This window comes from Tenrec ecaudatus, chromosome 16, assembly GCF_050624435.1.
Source record: "Tenrec ecaudatus isolate mTenEca1 chromosome 16, mTenEca1.hap1, whole genome shotgun sequence".
NCBI lineage: Eukaryota > Metazoa > Chordata > Mammalia > Afrosoricida > Tenrecidae > Tenrec > Tenrec ecaudatus.
In genome coordinates, this window is record NC_134545.1 from 70,247,843 (window position 1) to 70,269,362 (window position 21,520).

A 21,520-nucleotide genomic window follows, 5' to 3' on the forward strand; every position below is an offset into this window, starting at 1 on the left:
GCATGTGTTTCATGAGTCTGAAGAGGAATTTATAGATTGGTATTGGAAATTTGGGCTAATATCGGACTTATGGACTTGATCTAGACTGGGCTGGGATGTTTTCTCAATATTCAATTGCTCTTGTATTTAAAGCTCTTTCTTATACATATGTGAGTGTCTATGAATTTGTTCCTCTAGTCTCCCTGGACCAACACAATTACTCATATGTAAACTCAGGATAAGGCTGAAGAAAATAAAAACAAATCTGAGAAAGTAAAAAGTACGACCTTGAGTCTATCCCACCTGAATTTTCAGAACATACCAAAAACAGATTTTATGTATTAAAAACTAGCGACAGTAGACCTCATGAGCTGTGGGAGAAAATCAGACCATCATTAATGAAGAAAGCAAAAGGTCATTAAAGAGACTGGAAAGAAACAAAAGACCTTTCAAAAGGGACTCGGTAACTTTCTCTAATCATAGAGTAGCTAAAGCTAATGGAAGAAAGGATGAAGTCAAAGAGCTGAAGAGGGATGTTCAAAGGAAGCTAAGGAAGAAAAAGTCAAATATTATCATGAAATGTGGAGAGAACTAGAGTGGGACAAACACACTCAGCATACCTGTCACTGAGCAAACTCAAGAAAAATTTCAAGCCTCAATTTGAAATATTGAAATGATTTTATACATAAAATATGTAACGATGCAGGAAGCAGCAAGAGAAGATGGAAAGAATATTGACTCACTGTACCCAAAATAATTAGTTAACACCCCACCATTTCAGGAGGTAGCATATGAGCAAGAACCAGCGGTGTGAAGGGAAGCTGAAGAAGAACTGAATGCACTAACCAAAAACAAGGCTCTGAGAATTGGTGGAATACCAATTGAAATATTTCAGCAAGCTGGTGAAGCACTGAAAGCACTCACTCACCCATGCCAGGAAATTTGAAAGACAGTTCCCTGACCAACCGACTGGAAGAGATCCATATTTGTGACCATTTCCTCCCCCAAAAGTAAAATTTTGCTGAAGACCATCCAACAATGGCTGCAGCAGTACATAGACAGGGAGATGCCAGAAGTTCAGGCTAGATTTGAAAAGCTGTGGAACAAGGGATGTCATTATTGATGTTGGATGGATCTTGGCTCAAAGCAGATAATACCAGAGAGAAGACTACTTGAGTTTCTTTCTTTTAAAAAAAAATTTTATTGGGGGGGTTGTACAACTCTTATCACAATCCATCCATTGTGTCAAGTATATTTGTAAATTTTTGCCATTATCATTCTCAAAAAATTTGCTTTCTAATTGAGCCCTTGGTATCAGCTCCTTATTTGTTCCCCTCCTACCTCCCTCATGAACCCTTGATAATTTATAAATCGTTATTAGTTTTTTCATGTCTTCACTGACTGATGTCTCCCTTCACACATTTTTGTGTCCATCCCCCAGGGAGGGGTTTATATATAGATCATTGTGATCAGTTCCCCCTTCTTCCCCCTCTACCCCTTCCCTTCCTGGTATCTCTAATCTCATTATTGGTCCTGAGGGGTTTATCTGTTCTGGATTCTCTCCAGTTCCTATCTGTACCAGTGTACATCCTCTGTCCTAGCCGGGTTTGTAAGGTAAAACTGGGATGATGATAGTGTGGGGGAGGAAGCGTTAAAGAACTAGTTGTGTGTTTCATTGTTGCTACACTGCATCCTGACTGGCTCATCTCTTCCCCGCCACCCATCTGTAAGGGAATGTCCAGTTGACTACAGATGGGCTTTGGGTCTACATTCTGCATGGCCCTCATTCACAATGATATGATTTTTTGTTCTTTGATATCTGATAACTGATCCCTTCAACACCTCGTGATTACACAGGCTGGTGTGCTTCTTCCATGTGGGCTTTGTTGCTTCTGACTAGATGGCCGCTTGTTTATCTTCAAGCCTTTAAGACCCCAGATGCTATATCTTGTGATAGCTGGGCACCATCAGCTTTCTTCATCACATTTGCTTATTCACCCACTTTGTCTTCAGCGATCTTGTCGGGAAGGTGAGCATTATGGAATGCCAGTTTAATAGAACAAAGTGTTCTTGCATTGATGGAGTACTTAAGTAGAGGCCCAATGTTCATATGCTACCTTAACACCAAACTTATAAATATATGCATATAGATCTATTTCCCCATCATCAAATATAAATATATTTACATGTATAAATGCCTTTATTTAGACCTCTATAAATGCCTTTTGCCTCCTAGTTCTTTCTCTATTTCCTTTTACTTTCCTCTTGTCCCACTACCATGTTCAGTTTTCATTTGGGTTTCAGTAATTCCGCTTGGTTACATTGCCTTTGATCAAGCCCTATCAGGCCTCCTACACCCTCCTTGTCATCAATTTTGGATCATTTGTTGTTCCCTTGTCCCTGGGCTTGTTAACACCCACTTCCATTCCCCTGCCTCCCCGTCTCCCATGTTCTCCCAGAACTGTCAGTCCTGTTGTTTTTTCCTCCATCTTGTTTATCGTACCTGATTACATGAGTTTCATTGACTATGCCAATGCATTTGACTGTGTGGATCAGAATAAACTATGGATAACCTTGAGAAGAATGAGAACAATCAGGAAAGTTATGCATCAGGGTTGTATCTGTTAGGTAGCTTAGCCTAGGGAACTGGGAGGTCCATTACGCATGCCCGGGAGAGCCAGCAAAAGACAAAAGCTGGACTTTCCCGCCGGTGGGCTTGGATGGGCGTTACACCTGGAGCAGCCCACCTGAGCTATCAAAGGGTTACAACCCCTTATCAGTAAGTTCCTCCAACATGGACTTTTGGTCCCTGTTAATTCCCCTTGTAACACCCCAATATTACCAGTTAAGAAGAAAGATGGGTCTTACCGACTTGTCCAGGATCTGAGAATAATAAATAAAGCAGTGGTCCCACTGCACCCAGTAGTGCCAAACCCCTATACCCTCTTAGGGGAAATCCCTAGCTCCACACAGTGGTATAGTGTCCTAGACTTGAAGGATGCCTTTTTCTACATCCCGTTGGATAAACAGTGCCAGTTCCTTTTTGCCTTTGAGTGGAAGCTAGAGTGAGGGCAGTCACAGCAACTCATTTGGGCCGTTTTACCAATGGGGTTCAGAGATAGTCCCCATTTATTTGGACAAGCCCTAAGCCAGGACCTAGCTGACCTTACTCTGGAAGGGGGGCACGGTCCTACAGTATGTAGATGACCTCCTCATCTGCTCGGCCACTCGGGAACAGTCCATTGCCCATACAGTACAAGCTCTAAACTTCTTGGCAGAAAGAGGTTACAAAGTCTCCAGGGCCAAGGCCCAGCTAGTGCAACAGGAGGTAACCTACCTGGGACTAGTTTTATCAAAAGGAAAGAAAGGGCTCTCCTCCGAGCGAGTAGGGGCAATTATGGAGCTACCCGAGCCGGAAACGCGGAAGCAACTGCAGGCGTTTCTGGGCCTCACAGGGTTTTGTAGAATCTGGATTCCTAACTACGGACTCATAGCCAAGCCCCTATATGAGAGCCTGAAAGGGAGGAGTGATCTCGAGCCCCTACAGTGGGGTATAGAGCAGAGAGAAGCAGTACACCGGCTTAAGACTCTGCTGCTCCAAGCTCCAGCGCTGGGTCTCCCAGACCCTGCAAAGAAGTTTTTCTTGTACGCTCATGAGAGAAAAGGAGTGGCTCTTGGGGTGCTGGTCCAGAAGCTAGGACTACAGCCTCAGCCAGTGGCCTACCTATCAAAGAGGTTAGATCCTACCTCTGCAGGCTGGCCACTGTGCCTGCGAGCAATAGCTGCTGTGGCCCTCTTGGTCCAGGAGGCAGTAAAGATCACAATGGGAGGAAGCCTAGAGGTCCTGACTAATCGCAGGATCTCTGAAGTGCTACAAGCGAAAGACTATAACTGGCTTTCTGATAGCCGCCTATTGAAGTACCAGGTTCTTCTTATAGAGAACCCTGATGTCACTATCCAGACTTGTAGCACACTCAATCCAGCCACATTACTCCCTGATCCAGGGGAAAAGGCTACACCCCTCCATTCTTGCTTTGAGCTGCTGTCCACTAGTAACCTGCCACGACCAGACCTCAAAGACCAACCGCTGGCGGTTGCAGACTGTATCTGGTTCTCAGATGGGAGCAGCTTTGTGATTGAGGGAGTGCGCAAGGCGGGTTATGCCATTGTCTCCCTCGACCAAGTCATTGAAGCCAATCCCCTGCCCCCGGGAACTTCAGCCCAACTGGCGGAGCTCACAGCCCTAACCCGGGGCCTTGAGTTAGCAGAGGGGAAGAAATTAACTTTGTTTACTGACTCCAAATATGGGTTTCTGGTTCTCCATGCCCACTCTGCCATCTGGCAGGAAAGAGGATATCTCACCACTCAGGGAAGCCCCATCAAGTATGGGAGCCAGATCAAGGCACTCTTGGAAGCTGTCCAAAAACCAGCTGAAGTGGCAGTAGTGCACTGCCGGGGACACCAGAAGGGGGACTCGGAAATCGCTGTGGGCAACCGAGCGGCTGACAAGGCCTCCAGGCAGGCAGCCTTGGGCACCAGTGCCCCAACTTCCATAAATGCCCTCATCCCCCAAAACCAGCTCCCTCTTCCAGACTATACCCCGGAAGAAGTGGAACAAGCGAAGACGCAGGAATTCTGCCTTCGACCTGACGGATGGTGGGAAAAGGAAAACAAGCCATAACTCCTGAGGTTTGGGACACAAAAGTCCCCGGCAGAGCTAAGTATGCTACCCCTGTAAAGATTTTCCGCAAAGATCTCTCCCCTCCCACAAAGATGACCAGACCACCCAAGCAAGGCAAGACAAGGCCAAGAGACCAAGAGCCCAAGAGCCTCTCTCTTCAGGTCCCTGCCTTTTAAAGGTTCCCAGGGGAGGTGTGGTGAACGACCCCAGGTCGATTCCATTGGCTGAATTGCAATCACCCGGCCCAGGTGGGCTGCTCCAGGTGTAACGCCCATCCAAGCCCACCGGCGGGAAAGTCCAGCTTTTGTCTTTTGCTGGCTCTCCCAGGCATGCGTAATGGACTTCCCAGTTCCCTAGGCTAAGCTACCTAACATATCCTCCCACTGTACTTTTTTTATTGTGTTCTGAGCAAATCATCAGAGAAGTTAGATTATATGGAGATAGGGTGGCATCAGGGTCAGATAAAGGCTTCTTAACATGTGAGATTTGCAGATGACACTACCTGCTTGCTGAAAGAGATGTGGACTTGAAGCAATTGCTGATGCAGATCAAGGATTGTAGCCTTCAGTACGGATTACAATTTAATGTAAGGAAGACCAAATTCCTCACAACAGGACCACCAGGTAACATCATGATAAAATGGAGAAAAGGTTGAAGTTGTCAAAGAATTTGTCTCCCTTTGATCCACCATCAATGCTCATGGGAGCAGCAGTGAAGAGATCAAAGGACACATTGAGGTCGGCAAATCTGCTACACAGGTCCTCTTTATGTTACTTTAAGGATTAAGGTGCGCCTGACCCAAGCCATGGTATTTCCATGTGTTCATATGCATATGAAAGGCATTGAATAAGGGAGCCGAAGAAGAATCAATGCATTTGCATTATGGTGCTAAAGAATGTAATGAAAGCACCATGAACCGCTTAAAGCACAAACTGGCCTGTCTTAGGAGAAGTATGGCCAGAGTGCTCCTTAGGAAAAAGGTTGGCAGGATATATATACTTTGGACATATTGCCAAGAGAGAGCAGTCTCTGGAGAAGGACATTGTGCTTGCTAAAGTAGGGGGGCAGCAAAAAAAAAAAAAGAAAAAGAGGAAGGCCCTCAGGGAGGTGGATTTGAACACCATGGCGGCAGCAATAGGTTGTAGGCGGAGATACATTTGCAAAGATAGTGCAGGACCTTGTAATGTTTTGCTCTGCTGTAGTGACAGAGCTATGGGTGGGAACCAACTGAAAAGCACCTAACGAAATTAAAGCATGGTGTTATTTCATTATCCTTTGAAACAATTACTTCAGTGGATTCAGTAAGAAACCGTAATGATAGCTAAGAGAGTATTCTTGTTTGAGTTCAGTAGCTGTGGTAAGAACTTTATGTATATCACATTCAACAATAAGCAGTCCTGTTCAGCCAGGATTATTATTACTTCTATTTTCCAGAAGAACAAACTAGGATTTAGGGAAGTTAAGTATCTTATGCAAAATTTCATAGGTAATAACTTAGAACCAGAACAAGAGAGTGCTACTGAGATTCAAAAGCAGGCACCATACAGAAACCCAAAGCAAAAAGTTACTTTTGAGTTGATTATAATCATGGTGACCCTTGTGTATTAAGAAGTCTACAGAGCGTGGCATAATTCTTTTCAGAGGTTTGTACTTTGTAATAGCTCCTTGCAATATATAAAGGACAAGAGAGGTTTCATAGCAATAAAATACATAATATTCCTTTGCTCTAAGTATCAGGTAAGCTTGGACGGCTACCTGCGAGGCTCTCGGTTCAAACTCGCTGCTCTTCAGGAGAAAGATAAGGATTTCTACTCCTGAAAAGATGTACAGTTTTGGAAACTCTATTTTAAGGCTCTAGGAGTGGAGTTCGGCTCAATGGCAGGGAGCATTATCAGTTTGTTCTTGGTTCTCTGCACGTCTCCATCTTCTACCTTGATCCTTGGGGCCCTCTGCCAGGAGCAATTATCATCAGATAAGACTGATGATCTTATCTGTCAGAATTCATGGCCCCCTCCTTAAGGGCTTTACATTCTCATGGTTGTGATCAAGCATCTAAAAGTAAAACAGAACAGTTTTGTTTCATTTGGTGGCCCACTCACATAGCACATATTTATTGGAGAACTAATCAGGCTATTGATTCAATAAGGATATTGATTATCTACTAAGTGTCAGGAATAATTCTCTAGCAAATCCTTAATCTGCTAGGAATTGGAAGTATTAAGTCAACACATATCCTACAGATAAGAAAGTTAGAGACAATAAGGAGTCAGCTAAATTTCAGGGAATCAGAAACTCTAGGAGCAAGCATAAAACTTTGTAGTATAATCTGTACAAAGGAATTAAGGGCACAAAAAAGAACAAGAGGGTAGAGTTAGACTAACTTCATAGCTATGTATGTTCATGTGTGTGTCAAAACCAATGCTGTCTAGTTGATTCTGACTAATATGGTTTCTGCGATGCTGATTTTTTGTGGGAGCTGACAGACTGACCTAACCTGCAAAGCAGCTGGTGGGTTTGAACCAAGAACCTTGCACTTAGCAGTTTCAGGAAACTTTATGGAAGCAGGAAGAACTAAGGTAGCTAGCCTATTCTTTTGCTGTCTACTGCTCCATTATCTTGCAATTTTTAGGATCTGGGGGAAAAGAAATTGATTTGTACATTATCCCCAAAAAGCAGTCCGGTGAACAACATCACATTGCACTCTGTTTACAAGACAGACTATTACCTTTATTAAAATAATAATTTTATATACAAGTATAATAAAAATGAATCGATTTCCATCCCAGAGAGCTGAGCGAAGCTCCCTTGAACACCTCGTAATAATTAAAGGGGACAGAGGGCAAGAGATACGCAGAGGGAGCCTCTCTCCTAGCACTGCAAAGTCCCTACAACCCAGTCTGGTCACAAGTCATTCCTCGTTAATACTGACTGACATTCGATGAACAATCATGCCGGATGGACTGTCTGCACCGGTTGCAGTCTTATCTGTGATGAAACAGCCTGATAGACACTACCCTAAGAAAGTACCGGATCCTCTTTGTCAGGGAGGTGTGGGTTGGGGTTTCTGTGTATTCAGAAGGGTACTGGAGAAGACCTTGACTGAATGCTTGCAAAAGTACGTCTGTCGGCATCATCCCCCCCATTCCAAAGCCTTTTATAACTCTCTCCTTCTCCAGCAGAGACAAGCTTTGTGTTTTGTGGCTAATCAGAAAACCCAATCAGTGTCTTTCTGGTATCCTGTAAACAAAGGCAGACTTTTATTTCTCATGGATTCAGTTCTTGGATGCCCACTACTTTACAAACCCCTGAGCTAGGTTCTTTGGCAGCTACAAGTATGTCTCAGATTAAACAGAAAAACAAACAAATGGATGGGAACATGAATTGGAGATCTTGAGTTGGACGAATTAAGACCTGTGCCTGTCCCTGTGACCTGTCCAAGGACCGCAGGCTCCACCCGATCTGCTTCCACACAATCAAAGGACATGTTGTGAACGAGACTGAAACTCCACACTGACAGCAGGCCACTGATTTCCAGTTCCACGCAACTTCACTGTGGGTTTACAAACTCCATAAATGGCAGCCAATCATAACCAGCACACGCGAGTTTGCGCATTCTTCTGTGTCATCAGACCTTCCAAGTTGTTTCTCTGAGTGTTTCTAGAAGACTGATTTATTACAGATTAGATTTCTATTTGCACAACACCTACCTATTAATGGATTGAAGCAGTATGAGGCAAAGCATACATATTCTGACAATACGGTGACCAGATATCCCTTTTTTGGGAGTTTGGAGATGGTATAAAATGGATTCCTCTCATAACATATTTAAATGCTGATTGAGAAAAAAAAAAATCACTCCCCACCAAAAAGATTCAGTAAAGCTTTTCTGTTTTTTTTTTTTTTTTTGTGGGGAGGGAGGTTGGGCAACGGTAAGAAACCACCTTTTACTTATAAAAAAAGAATAGAAAATGGGGCAATAAAAGTTCTTTTCATTTATGTTTCCATTTCTCAAGATGCAATACAGTTTAGTGATAAGGGTACCAATCCAATATCAGAGTAAAACTAAAATAAAAACAAAACAAACTGCCATCGAATCAATATTGACCCAGAGCGACCCTACAGGACAGGGTAGAATTATCCCTGTGAATTTCCAAGCCTGTAACTAACTCTTCACAGAGGAACCCTGGTGGCGTATTGGTTATGCATTGGGCTGTAATCCTCATGGTCAGCAGTTCAAAACCACCAGCAGCTATGTGGGAGAGAGACTGGGCTTTTTACTCTGGTAAACATTCACAGTTTCAGAAACTCACAGGGGGTTGCTATGAGTCAGAATTGACTTGACGGCAATAACTAGTCTTGGAACTCTTTAGGGGAGTAGAAAGCCTCGTCTTTCTCCTGCAGATCTCTCAGACCACCACCCCTTGCATAACCATTACATCACCAGGGTTCCCAGGGTCCGAGTACATGGCTAAAATGCATCCCCATTTATTTACTGGCTGTGTGAGCCGAGCCTTAGTTCTGACATCAGTAAGCTGCAAAAGTAGCAGTAGTAATAATTGTAGTTGTAGTAGTGATGGTGGTAGTGGTAGTAGTAGTAGAAGTGGTGGTAGCAGTACTAGTGATAGTAGTAGTATTAATTGTGTTAGTATTAATGTGGCTACTGCAGATGGAATTAAATAGGGCGACACTATACAAAGCCTTTAATCTGTGAAGACATCCTGGATAAGTGAAAGGCATTAATGTTCTCTTTATCAACTGCTTGCAGGCATACCATAAAAGGAAGCATGGATTTCATTTTTGCCTTTAAAACACCTACCACATAAATGAATAGAAATGCAGGAAATTAAAAGACAACTTAAAGTGAGTAAGCACTTATGTCTTCCAGATTAAGATAGCTAAATTGATCTGGAAGATATAGAAGGCTGATGCAGGGAAGAAAATGAAAATGATCAAGCCTCCAAATCTGTGCTTAAGTACCCACACACTGTAATAAAACCTCTTCAAACAGCCAGCCTTTTACAATATATGCGATTCATGTTCAGTTCTAACAATGTGTCCTACACTTTGCCACCCATGATATCTGCCTGGATACACTGTTCTCATTATTCAAATTTCAATCCACATGTCATCTGTTTGGAGATAACTTCCTTAATCACCATCGCTAAGTGAGGCTCTGTCACCCTGGGCACTACAGTGAATTACTTAATATGGCTCTTCTCGCCATAATTTTTGTGACTCCCAGAAAATGATTGGATGGGCCTATGCAAATCAGGTTGTGTTTTTTTGCCCAACAAGGAAACCAGACTGTCTGCTAATAATGTAAATAAGGTGTATGGAATCCCTTTGGAGGTGAGACTATTCAAATAAGGTGTTCAGAACCCTTGTAGGTTTTGACCCTCTAAGCTTAAAAAGAAAGACAAATTGAGAGCAAAGTGAGATCTCAGTGTCATTAAGAAAGTCAAGCCCTTGAGTGGAGCCTCTCCTTTGGAACTGGGGTCTTTGTGCGGAGAACCTCCTATAGGAAGAGAGAGCTGTATCATCAGAAACAGTGAAAAGTGATAGATTACAATAGATAGGCTATGTAACATGTCCAAAATCTCACTGCTTTTAAGAGATAGAGGTCTCTGCGCTCTTAGGACTTTTATTTTTGTTTTGTAAAAACTGCATTTTTCTTTCTGCTTCCTCATCTTAGTAGCTATGACCTATTGTTCTAAAAAATTGTATATGTTGAGACATTTTCAGGTGTAGCACTACCCATCCAACCAAGTGAATTAAACCGAGGGAAAAGGAAAAGTTGTAAGTATCCTGTAATACGTGTCATTGATAATACAAATTACTGAAGGAATGGAATTTGATGAGGAGCGAAATTCAGAATAAAAAGGAACTGGCCAAGGAAATCTTCTTCAAATAAATAAAGTGATGTAAACCTTAGGAACATTACTGAACTATTAAGAACTCAGAGAGCTTGAACTCCAGTAATTAGCCTACTGCTTTAGAGCCTGATAAAAATGCTGCTTGCTTGCATAGATACAATTGGGCCAATGGCACAGACCTTTGAAATTTAGGAAAACCAGCGAAAGATTGGCGTCTGGGCCGATGGCTCTTTATCATTTTTATTCCTTAAACCTTGGGCTGACCACCTTTCCCCACTACCTTTCAACCCCTCTTAATATTGGCTCATACTTGCTTATCCTTTAAATTTCAAACTATGTCACTTTATTAAGGGGGGGTTTCCACAAGTTCTTTAGATAGGCCTATGTGCCACTTCTGTGTCTCAAAATAGCCTCAATTTCCTCCAGTCTGTGAATGTAACAGACTCTAACCTAATTATGCATTGGTTTGTCTGTGAGTTTTCCATCGGATACTCAAATTTCTTGAATATAGAGACCCAGAAACTGAAATAATGCTTCTGAAAGAGAGAAGCAAGAAGAGGTCACTCTTTTAGCTACAAGACAAATCCTCCAAACTCATTGCCACTGAGTCCATGGTGATTCACTGTAACTCCGTAAGACAGGACAGTACTGCCCCTGTGGTTTCTCAGACTCTAACTCCTTAAAGGAGTAGAAAGCCCCATCTGTCTCTTGAAGAGTGGCGAGTGGTTTTGAACTGCTGACTCTGCTTTTTTTATTAAGGAATTGACCAACTCTTGAAAAGGAATTGAAATGTACCAAGGTGAAGTGATAACCTTGACCAGGCTAACTGGGAAGGGAAATAGACTAACACCTTCCCCAACTTTATTGAAACCCTCGCCCCACAAATCCAACAAGACATCTTAATATTTATATAAGGGGAAAATCTTGAATTTTTATGAAACTAACTTATCTTTCTATTAGCCTTTCTTGATTAAAAAAATGACTGAATAGTAAAATAACACTAAAAAACCTTATGGTTTTTTTTTGTTGAGGAAACCTTAATACCCCAGCTCATTGCACATGAGCATTTAAAACAAACAGCAGCCTGGGATGCTGCAACCGTAATTGCACATCTGCTTATGAAGAATGCAAAAATTGTGAATTATGCCCTTAGCAATTTCTCAGTCCGATGGAGACCTATAGTAGTTTGTTTGTCAATATCTGTGGCCTAAAAATGAGCCAAGGATTCAAAGCACTAAATTGAATTTTTTTCTCTTCGACTGTGTTTCAACTCCTATTTTCTGCATATGCACTGGTGGCAAGAAAGTGACCCATAAGTCTGCTTGATCACAGCTTATTCGTAGAATTTTGAGCCAAGGCCAACTCTAAATTTAAGAAAAATCAATAGCTAGAAATTTCTCAATGTTCATAGGTCAACTTATGGATATATCCTTTTACTGAATATAAAGAAAACATTTCTATGCAGATTCTTTGCTCCTTTAAAAACCTTAGTTGTTGGGGAGGTGGCCACAGAATGACGGAGCAAAAGGAAGACAATGCAAGGAGCACCCAAGCTAAAGAAAGCCAACCGAGGTAATAGCATCACACATACACTTCTGTAATAACGCTCACAACAATAATCTATAAAGACATATAGATACGTACCGAAGCTGAGCAGGGGTGGGAAGGACACAAGGATTGCACCCACAAACATATATAGGTTTGACAATAACCTCTTGTCACATAGGTATTTACCTGTGCTACAGCTATCTATGAATATAGTAGCACATATGGGGGATAAAGTTAAAATATATATATATTTTAGCCATAACCAAACACCTTGAGGAAACTTGGAGGCTCAAGACTATAGTCTTGGGAGACATTCAAGATCAATTGGCATAGCTGTACACAAAGACAGTATTTTACATCCTATTTTGGTAATTAATAACTGGGTCATTAAAAGCCTCCGGGCAGCTATTTTAGATGTAGCATGTGTTCTTTCCCTGTCTGATGCACAGAAGGAAGAAAATTAATGGCACATAGAAATAATTAGTCTGAAGGACTTAGGGACCACAGGGACCTCAGCTTTCTAGGCCCTGAGATCAGAAGAAGTTGATGGTGCTTGGCTACCACTGTAGATTTCTCTGAAAATGATCACAATAAGAGATCTTGGATAGAGTGGGATGCAAATATGGAACAACATTAATAAACGTATGAGTAGAAGGCTTGAGGCTGTTGCCCTTAAATAGCTAACAGGACTGAAACTGAACTCACGCCATGGACAACTTTCAGGCAAGTCTACAAGGTAAACAATAACACCAGAGAAGTGTACGCTTCTTTGAATAATCAACTATTTAAGATCAAAAACAGCATTAAGCCAAGAAAAACTCTAATGCACTGACTCACTGCTATTGAGTTGATTCTGACTCATATCAGTTCTTCAGGGCAGGGTAGAACTGCCCCTGTGGGTTTCCAATACTGTAGCTCAGAAAGCCTCACTTTCTCCTCAGAAGCAGCTGATGGTTTCAAACTGCCCACCTTGCAGTTAGCAGCCCTTTGTGTAACCACTATGCCACCAGTGCACTTAGACAAACGACCATATTCAGAAAGAAGGATGAAAGGAAATTGGAAGCACAGGGAGGAAGTTGGAAGAGTCCTGTTGCATTGTGGGATGGTAAGCAATGCCACACAACAAAATGTGTATGAATTGTTGAATGGAAAACCAATTGCTCTGTAAACTTTCACCCACAACACAATAAAACTTTTCTAAAAAATCTCATGATCTTTTTATTAATGATTTGTAAGTATTCTTTATATATTATGCTTGAAGGATACTGCACATTTGCTTATTAGACATTTTGGCTAAAATTTTCTTCCATTAATATTTACTTCTGCAATGGAATTATAAATTAGCATTAAATTGAAGGGTATGTGTTTTTGAAACATTAATTATAAAACATTTTAAATGTAAACTAGGTGGAAGTTACATTTCAGATCGTTAACTTTGCATTCAATAGTCCAAACCACTCATCGAACTTTCCAGTAGCCCCTTCTCCAACCTGCCCCCTTCATTTGACTTATTTTTCTCTTTTCTGAGATATGGAGTTTTAAAAACTTCATTGGAGGCCAAAGAAAATTTTCTCATAAATGTGGTTGGCGGCAAATCAATACATCATTGTTACCAGTGGGACTCCTGAAGCAGGATCAAGGCCATGATAGGGGTATATACATTAGGTTACACAGAGGGGCTTACAATATTGGTCCTGGGCCTTCCCTGAGGCAGTCAGGGCAAGGCTTATGACTGTACAAGGCCTAGTGCAATGATCTCCCGCAAAGACTTAACCAGGGAATCCCTAAGGGGGGGTTCTCCTCCCTGGGTTGGTCAGGGTTGGTTACATTTTACAATGCACTCTCTTTTCTTTTTACTTTTTAATTTCTTCCTTACTCTTCTTCCTGTATCCCCTGCATCTTTCCAAAGTGTATTCATCCATTCTCATTCTCTCTCTCTCTCTCTCTCTCTCTCTCTCTCTCTCTCTCTCTCTCTCTCTCTCTCTCTCTCTCACACACACACACACACACACACACACACACACACACACACACACACACACACACACACACACACACCCCTTTCACCTTACTCCCTTTCTGAAGCAGTCATTTTTTCCACAAGAACTAGGGAGATCAAAGGAGAGAGAGTAATTTCAAAATACTATGTCTTTTAGGCCAAAGCAATTGAGAAAGAGCAAAAGTCAAACCTGAAGGCTGGGGACCAAAGTGTAGCTGTAAAACAGATTTCAAGAGAACTAACAATGTTCCTGTTTCCCTCATGAGTTTCTTTTCTGAAGGGTCTAGATTTACTTAGAGAGAGAAAAAAAAGAGCTTTCAGCACTCTTATAACTCAACCAGAGGTAAGTCTTCATCTTGTGTTGTGTTGAGAGAATTCAAAGGAGTCTGGGAAGAGGTCGACACTAAGTGGTAACACTGAGAAAGAGTTGCACAACTATAGGGCAGAAACACACTTAATCAGTCCACTGCACCTTCCAGCAAAGGGGAGTCCTCTGTTACATTCACCACCTGTTCCAGGATGATTCTTGGTAGGTATAATCTTACAATTTACTTATAAACATAACATCAAGTAATGACATTGTTTTGGAGAGTGTCTCTGTTTTCACTTTCTCATCATGTCCCTATGGATAATTCTAGAAGACGCAGGGATGTCAGGTGCATCACAGCATGAACACTCAATAAACAAAGACATAAATCAACACAAACCAGAGCAAATTATGAGCCAGGCTCAAATGTGCCCAAGACCCAATCAAGCAAAGACGCACGCTCAAAGGAAAAAGAACTCTTCAAAATTGTTGAAACAAAGAGGCTTTTTATTCTAAGAAATTTTAGTCTAATGCTTTAAGTGGAGGGTTGGACAAGAAATAGACTAGTATAAACCAACCACTCATTCGGATGCACTTGATTTTTCATCTAAAAATCAGTACTAAAGTAAACCCATCTTCTATTCACCTAGGTAAAGCCAGGGGGGCGGGGGCTGAGGGAAGGGAGAAACAAATTACACCAGATGGTTAAAAGTGAATTTGCTGATTTGATTCGAATCTTCAATCTGGCATTTCCAATAAAGCACAGCTTTCCTCAAGGTACTTAACCTTTAAGACCCCTTTGGTGAAAGCATAACCCGACTCAAAATTAATTTTCAATTGCTCCTGGTGACCGGAGAATACGTTCATCTTTGTTCATCTCTGAGAAATTATTTTTTGTTTGCCATTTCTATTCAGAAAGTTACTGCAGTCCCTCCATTTGGATCTATATGAATTTGATCAGTTTATTCATAGAGGCATTTCTCCACTGTGTTTAGTTAAGTGATAGTTGGAGGAAGATGCTTCTCAGCTGAAGATTAAATATAACTTTTTCAAGCCTTCTGAAAAAGGAAATTCACCCATAGAGACTAGTCCCAGTATTCATAAGGAAAGACAATGGCATTGGCATATATTAGTATGTATCATTATATTAAAAAGACAACATTAGAATACGTCTTATAGTTTCCCAGTTATTTTCACTTACCCACAATATTTATAAAGCACTCACAGTAGGTTCAAGTACTTGACTGATTACTTAATTAAATGCATTGTTTTCACTATGCTAAACAAGTTTGCTGTTCTCTATGTGGTCCCCCAACTTCTCTCTGTTGTAGTTCACTAATTATAAAATGGCTTCTACTAAAAACCAAATCCTTCAGGGTGCCTAGAATAATTGCTCATCTTTATTAAAGTAAGAAGTCCACCATGTTATGAGAGGAACATTCTGTAGTAATGAAGAAGGTGAATGATTAGAGTCAAGCAATTTATCCCAAGATAAGGGGAGTAAAACGAAGATTCTACACCAAAATTAAAAAGTTCCTTCTCATGTTGTAATCTGATAGGCAGGAATGTACAAGTGGATGGGTGTACGCTAGAAATCACTGAAGGGACAGGGGCACTCAATGGCAGAAACAGCTCACATAATAGCTTCTGTCCGACTCTAGAATAGAAAGTCCCAAACACATACATCTGTCACCTGTAATCTCTCAGGTCACTTTATCAATACCATTATCATTCGTCTTCTTTCTCTTGGGTTGTATTTATTTTAGTCTTTGCCTCATCTGTCACCATTCCTTTATAGATTTCCCTATTGCTAGAAGCAGTGCACAATGGAAGTCAGGCCCGACATCATCAAATTCAAAAGTCCAAATACAGACCATCTATTCTTACTGGGTTATTTTGTAGCAGTAGCATTCTTATTAGTGTGTAATCTATAAGCCATTCTTAGGTGGCAGAAATGTGTTTCTAAAATATAACGTAGGTAATGATACTGAAACAAACAAAAAAACCTGCCTCTCTACAACCCTTCAAATCTCCCCATTACACTATTAATAAATGTGGGAAACAGAAAATTCTCCCAAGTTGTCTCCCCCAAATATGTCCCAAAAGTAGGTCAGGGGTTAAAGGGTTATCAGCCATCTAGAGCAAGCAGACACCACTGTTTATCCCACAACAAGGGCCCACTCCCTTTTGATAAGGATAGTAGTGAATTGTTTCCCTGAAGGAGAGCCCAGGGAGGTCAAGCCCACCCGCCCCTCTTGTCACATGGATACCTCTAGTCCCTCCCCTTCCTATCATGTGTACACCCCTAACTCACCCCCTTCCTGTTACACCTATGCCCAGTGTATATCCCCCTCCTATTGCTTGTATTACCTATGGTACAGCCCCTTCCTGTGATGTGTGTGGTTACCTGTAATCATGCCCCCTAAGTAGATATAAGCCTGGGTTAGCTTAGCATTGGGAATAATTAATTGGCGCACCTCGCCTGCCTCGCTCTCCTGCCCTCTGCTGTGTGCAGACCTGGCTGTTGAGATCATGGCCGTCCAGGAGGTGAGCATGCTACCATGAAATGTGTCCAACTTCTTTATTTTACTCTTTCCTATCTCATGCTCTATGACTTTATTGTAATCTTCATATATCTCAGCCATACAGTTGTGCTTACTGAACTCGTGATTAGTTGTGGGGGCTGGCCTTCCCCCCACAGATAAAATTTAAGTTTCTGGTGGTGGGGGTCTCTGAGATGTATAAATGGATGTGCTCTGCTTCTCATGATCAAATCTATCCCCGAGTGCATCATAAGAAAAGCCTGGCAATCAGCTCCCCAAAAGTCATCCACTGAAAACAGCACAGTTCTACTTTGACAGATGGAGTCACTAAGAGTCAGAATTGGCTCGAGGACAACTGGTCATCATGAGCCACCAGATCTTCTGAGATCTGGGCTTGACTAATTCTCACCAGCCTCATTCCATTTAAAGGACAATCAATCTCTTTCTAACTTAAGGTTTTACATCTGCTCTTTTCTCTGTCTGGTATACATGGCCCCCAAATGGGCATTTTTATCAACTTAACCGCCCAGGGAGGCCTTCCATTCATACAGTGAAGGGTAGCCTCACAAGATCAGCAACCCCAAACCCTCAGTCCTTCCTAGAGGCCATTCGACTCTGGCCAATAGGGTCACAGTGAGCTTGTCTTTTTAGTTTTCTCACCCTATTTAGACTGTGTGACTTACTCATCATCTGCATCTTCCCCATGGAAACAAGCACGGTGAAAGGAGGACCCTGTCTAAATCCCTAGCTGTGGAACAATTCTTGGCATGATGTTGGTAATAGGTAAATATTTGATAAATAAACAAGCAAGGATACAAACTTCTTTGTTGAAGGTGACCATAATGCTGCTTTACTTTCAAAACTTTTTTCTTTTCATCTTCATGCAGATATTTTGTAGAAAGAGAGCTCAATTATTATGCAAGCACATTTTCTGTATTGTTATGTGACATGGGTATTGCTTTTCTTCCAAATTTGCTTCATTTTATTGGAGTTATAAGAAAATCTAATTTCTCATTGTGCTTGTTCATTCAACTAGCATTGAATACTTTCCTGCACCACGCAGTATATTTTTATGTCTGCTTTGTATTTTCTCTAGTTATTTCATTTTTACGTTCTGAAAGCAACTGTGTGAGTACTTAATCATCTGTTTCCATTTTGATTCAGCACTGGTAGAGACGATATGGTGCTTCATACCATATAAACATAAATTAAGGCATCTTCTGATTAGTAAATCTGACATAAAATAGAAAAATGTGTCTTTTGTCAGAATCAGTTATAGCGGTATGCCTATTGTTTTTGAAAAGAACAACAAATGCTTTCACAGCTGTGGAAAAGAAAGTAAATAAATACAAGAAGAGGGAAAGAAAAAAGAGAAGATGTTTTGCTGGCTTTCCCTTGCCCTCTTTCCATGCCCTTATCCCCAGGACTGATGGTTGCTAGAAATTGGATTTGTGCTTAGTTTAATTTATATGCACACACACACACACACAGAGATGGGCCATTGGAAAGTTGTTTTTTTTTCTTTTTTATGATTTTCAACAAGGAAAACAAAGAGCAAAAGAGCAACTGAGAAAAACAGCTTTCAATCTCCGGAGTTCCTATGTGTACTGTTGATTGTGGTCAAAGAGGAAAGCAGCACGTATTTTTTCTCATGAATTTGTTATACTTGAACATAGAGTCAAAGGCACTGGTGCTCTGCTTTACTTAAGAGGCACATGGGAGAGTAGAGAAACCATAAATATAAAGAAAATTCACCTCAAGAAGCTCCAAGTGAAGCATCTGTGCATATGACCTTTGGAGATCTTTTGCAAAAGCAAATTCCGTGTCGTTCTAGCACACCACCTTTTCTAGCCCACCTCCAAATAGTCTTCCACCTCCAAAGTAAAAAATTCTGCTATTGCACAATCTTTCACAACTCCTTGTCCCACTGGGACAGTTTGAATTCCCTGGGCAATGACCTCTACCTCCCGTCCCCGGCCCGTTTCACACATTAGTCTCTCTGAGGAACTCATTCCTGCTTGGTCAAACACAAATCCTGGTTGATTCAAGTTCTCTGCCTATTTGGAGCCTGCATCTGAGCAAATACATGAGGATGAAGAGCCACACACAACCAAATGAGGTGGTCTCACTTTAGACTTGGGATTGCTAACCTCAGGCGTGATCTTAATGATGATGCATTTCCCTCGTTCATGGGACTCTTCCCCTTTTCTACACAATTATCTCACACATTGTTTTCTGTCCATAAGTGTCTCATATGTCTATCCTTTTCCTCACCCTCAGTTATAAAACCATAACAATCTTTCCAAAGCTCCAAGCACCCATCAACCCTCCTACCTGCAAGTGTGCCATTCTTCTGCCTCTCTGTCTCCATAGGCAGTAGAGTGCTATTCCCTTAGGTTTCTCCAGGGAGTTTTAGGCAGCCTTCTTTCCTCAGTGACAGAATTCCCTATGCTACAGCCGTGTCCTCTCCCGACTCCTTCCTCATCACTGTCCCATTGCACCTGGCCCAGCTCTGCTCTGGGATTTTGGCTGGGTGGTCTGACTGACCTTTTCAATTCTCGAATCTATTGCTTGTTCGTGGAGTCTGAGTAAAATGAATTCTATTCTCCCTGTCACCGACCTCAGCTAGAGCAGCCTACTTTGGCTTTGCTTTCATGGGTACTGCTCTTAGATTTCATCAAACCATCTGGTCTTCCTCAACAGGAGGGAACATATCATGCTTTGTCTTTTATTCTGAAGGAGAACTCAGATTCTCAAAACATTCAGGAGAAGAGCTTTCCAAATAAAATGTGTGGGAATTCCATCGGATTTTGTTGTCCATTGGAGTGGAAGTAACTGATTCCGTTGGTAGGAAGGAATCTCAAAGAGGGGGCCCATGATCAAAGTACCTGACTTTCAGCGCTTCTCTCCTTCTGCCAAAGGGTGGTTGGGTGACACTTGACTGCTCAGTCATACAATTATGTGTGTATTCACATGCTCAGAAAACATGCTCCCAATGGCTACCTCCTTTTGCACATGTCACTGTAGTCATCAGATTAATTTTGCTTTCATCTGTTCGCCATAAGGGAGGGCACCCTTTCCAATTTTGGGAATCAAGAGTGGCAACATACTGGTCACAAGGACAAGGTTCCCTCCCCCCAAAAGAAAATGACTTTCACCTTTCTAAGTGTAGGATGCGCTGTGCTGCTTTTCACGTGAAGCCAACCCTGTCATGAACCCCCGAGTTAAAAATAAATAAATAAAATGCTGTCCCTGCAGCTGTGCCTACTCCTCCTACAGCTGTGAAAGAAGCCATCCGAGCAGGCTTCGCCCACCTCCAGAAGTTCAAGGGCTGAAAACAATTACCTCTTCAAGGACATCGGCGAGCTTACTGAGGATCTCTTCAGGGAGGCTCTGGAATGTTGGAACGCTGCAACACAAACAGAGAATGATGCTGAAGGCATGCGTGCAGCTCACTTTCCTGTGGAAAGCAATCAGCCTGAGTGAGAACACAAAAGTAGCTCACGGTGATGAACCGGCACGTGCAGATCAAAGTGATTCTTTAACAGGGGGAACGTAGAAAGAGCACAAGGCAGCCTAGACTGAATCAACACCCACTTTTACCTTTCTGACTTTGAGGATCCCAGCTACCAAGGGGACTCCTATATCAACTGGCTGCCCTCAGATCCTCTCCAGCTGTGCCATCCTGTCCCTCCTTCCCACCCCCTGTCCCCTCCTCCCCCACCCCATCCTTCTCTAGGACAGCTCCTACTCCATCAGCAGGATAAAGCTTGATGAATCATACATTATGACCTGCAAGCATTTGTCCAATAACTTTGGGGATTTTCCTTGACCTTGACCCCCATCCCAACCCAGCAAGGTCCCACAACCCATCGCCAGTGATCAACTCTGACTCACGATGATCCCATGAGGGTCAGAGTTGAAGCGGACTTGAAGTGTCCTCTAGCATTTTCAGTGGCTGACTTTTCAGAAATTGAGTCACGCGCTTAACCACTGTAAGCATCGTCTAAGTAAGCCTTCCCTGTTATCCGTTACTGAAACGTTACTTTAATCACAAGCCAAACACTGATATGTTACCTAAAGTCTATTGGGCACCATCTGATTGCGTATATTTTTGAAAGGGGATAACAGGACTCCTGTTGTTGATCATTTACTCTGAATTGGTTTAAAGACCCTAAACACCCAGAATGTGCAGGAGGTGGGGCTCCAGGCTACCTATCCCTGTGTCTAACCTCTCCGCGACTCCCCCCTCTTCCTCCTGCCATCACTCGCCTTCCCAGCACCATGCAGCCTCTCCTAGCTCACCACAGCACCTCTGTGCCACCTGTGGGCGCTGACAGTGTTGGCTGGATCAGGGCACCCACCGATGCGAGGCTCTGGGTGGCAGGGGCTGCATACAAGAAGCTGCCCATAGCTGTACTCACAGCACTAACACACTCAGTCCCCTTGGCCACACCTTCATGATCTCCATGTGTCCTGCTTCCTACTCTGTGCATGGACACGCACAAAGTCTCCATCAAGCTGCCCACGCAGGCCCCTCCCCAGCAAGGTCAGTCTTCACTATACACTGAGCACGGCTGTCAGGTTTTG

At 42.3% G+C, this 21,520-nt stretch overlaps 1 protein-coding gene across 2 annotated transcripts in view; it reads right to left on the reverse strand.

Annotated features, from left to right (window-relative positions):
• PRKG1 (protein kinase cGMP-dependent 1) overlaps positions 1-21,520 on the reverse strand; it is a 1,325,949-nt gene that overhangs the window by 336,253 nt on the left and 968,176 nt on the right. For both annotated transcript variants that reach the window (XM_075534995.1, XM_075534994.1), the window contains exon 5: positions 20,276-20,339. In XM_075534995.1, coding sequence (XP_075391110.1) covers positions 20,276-20,339 — 64 coding nt within the window. The remainder of the gene's footprint in view (positions 1-20,275; positions 20,340-21,520) is intronic.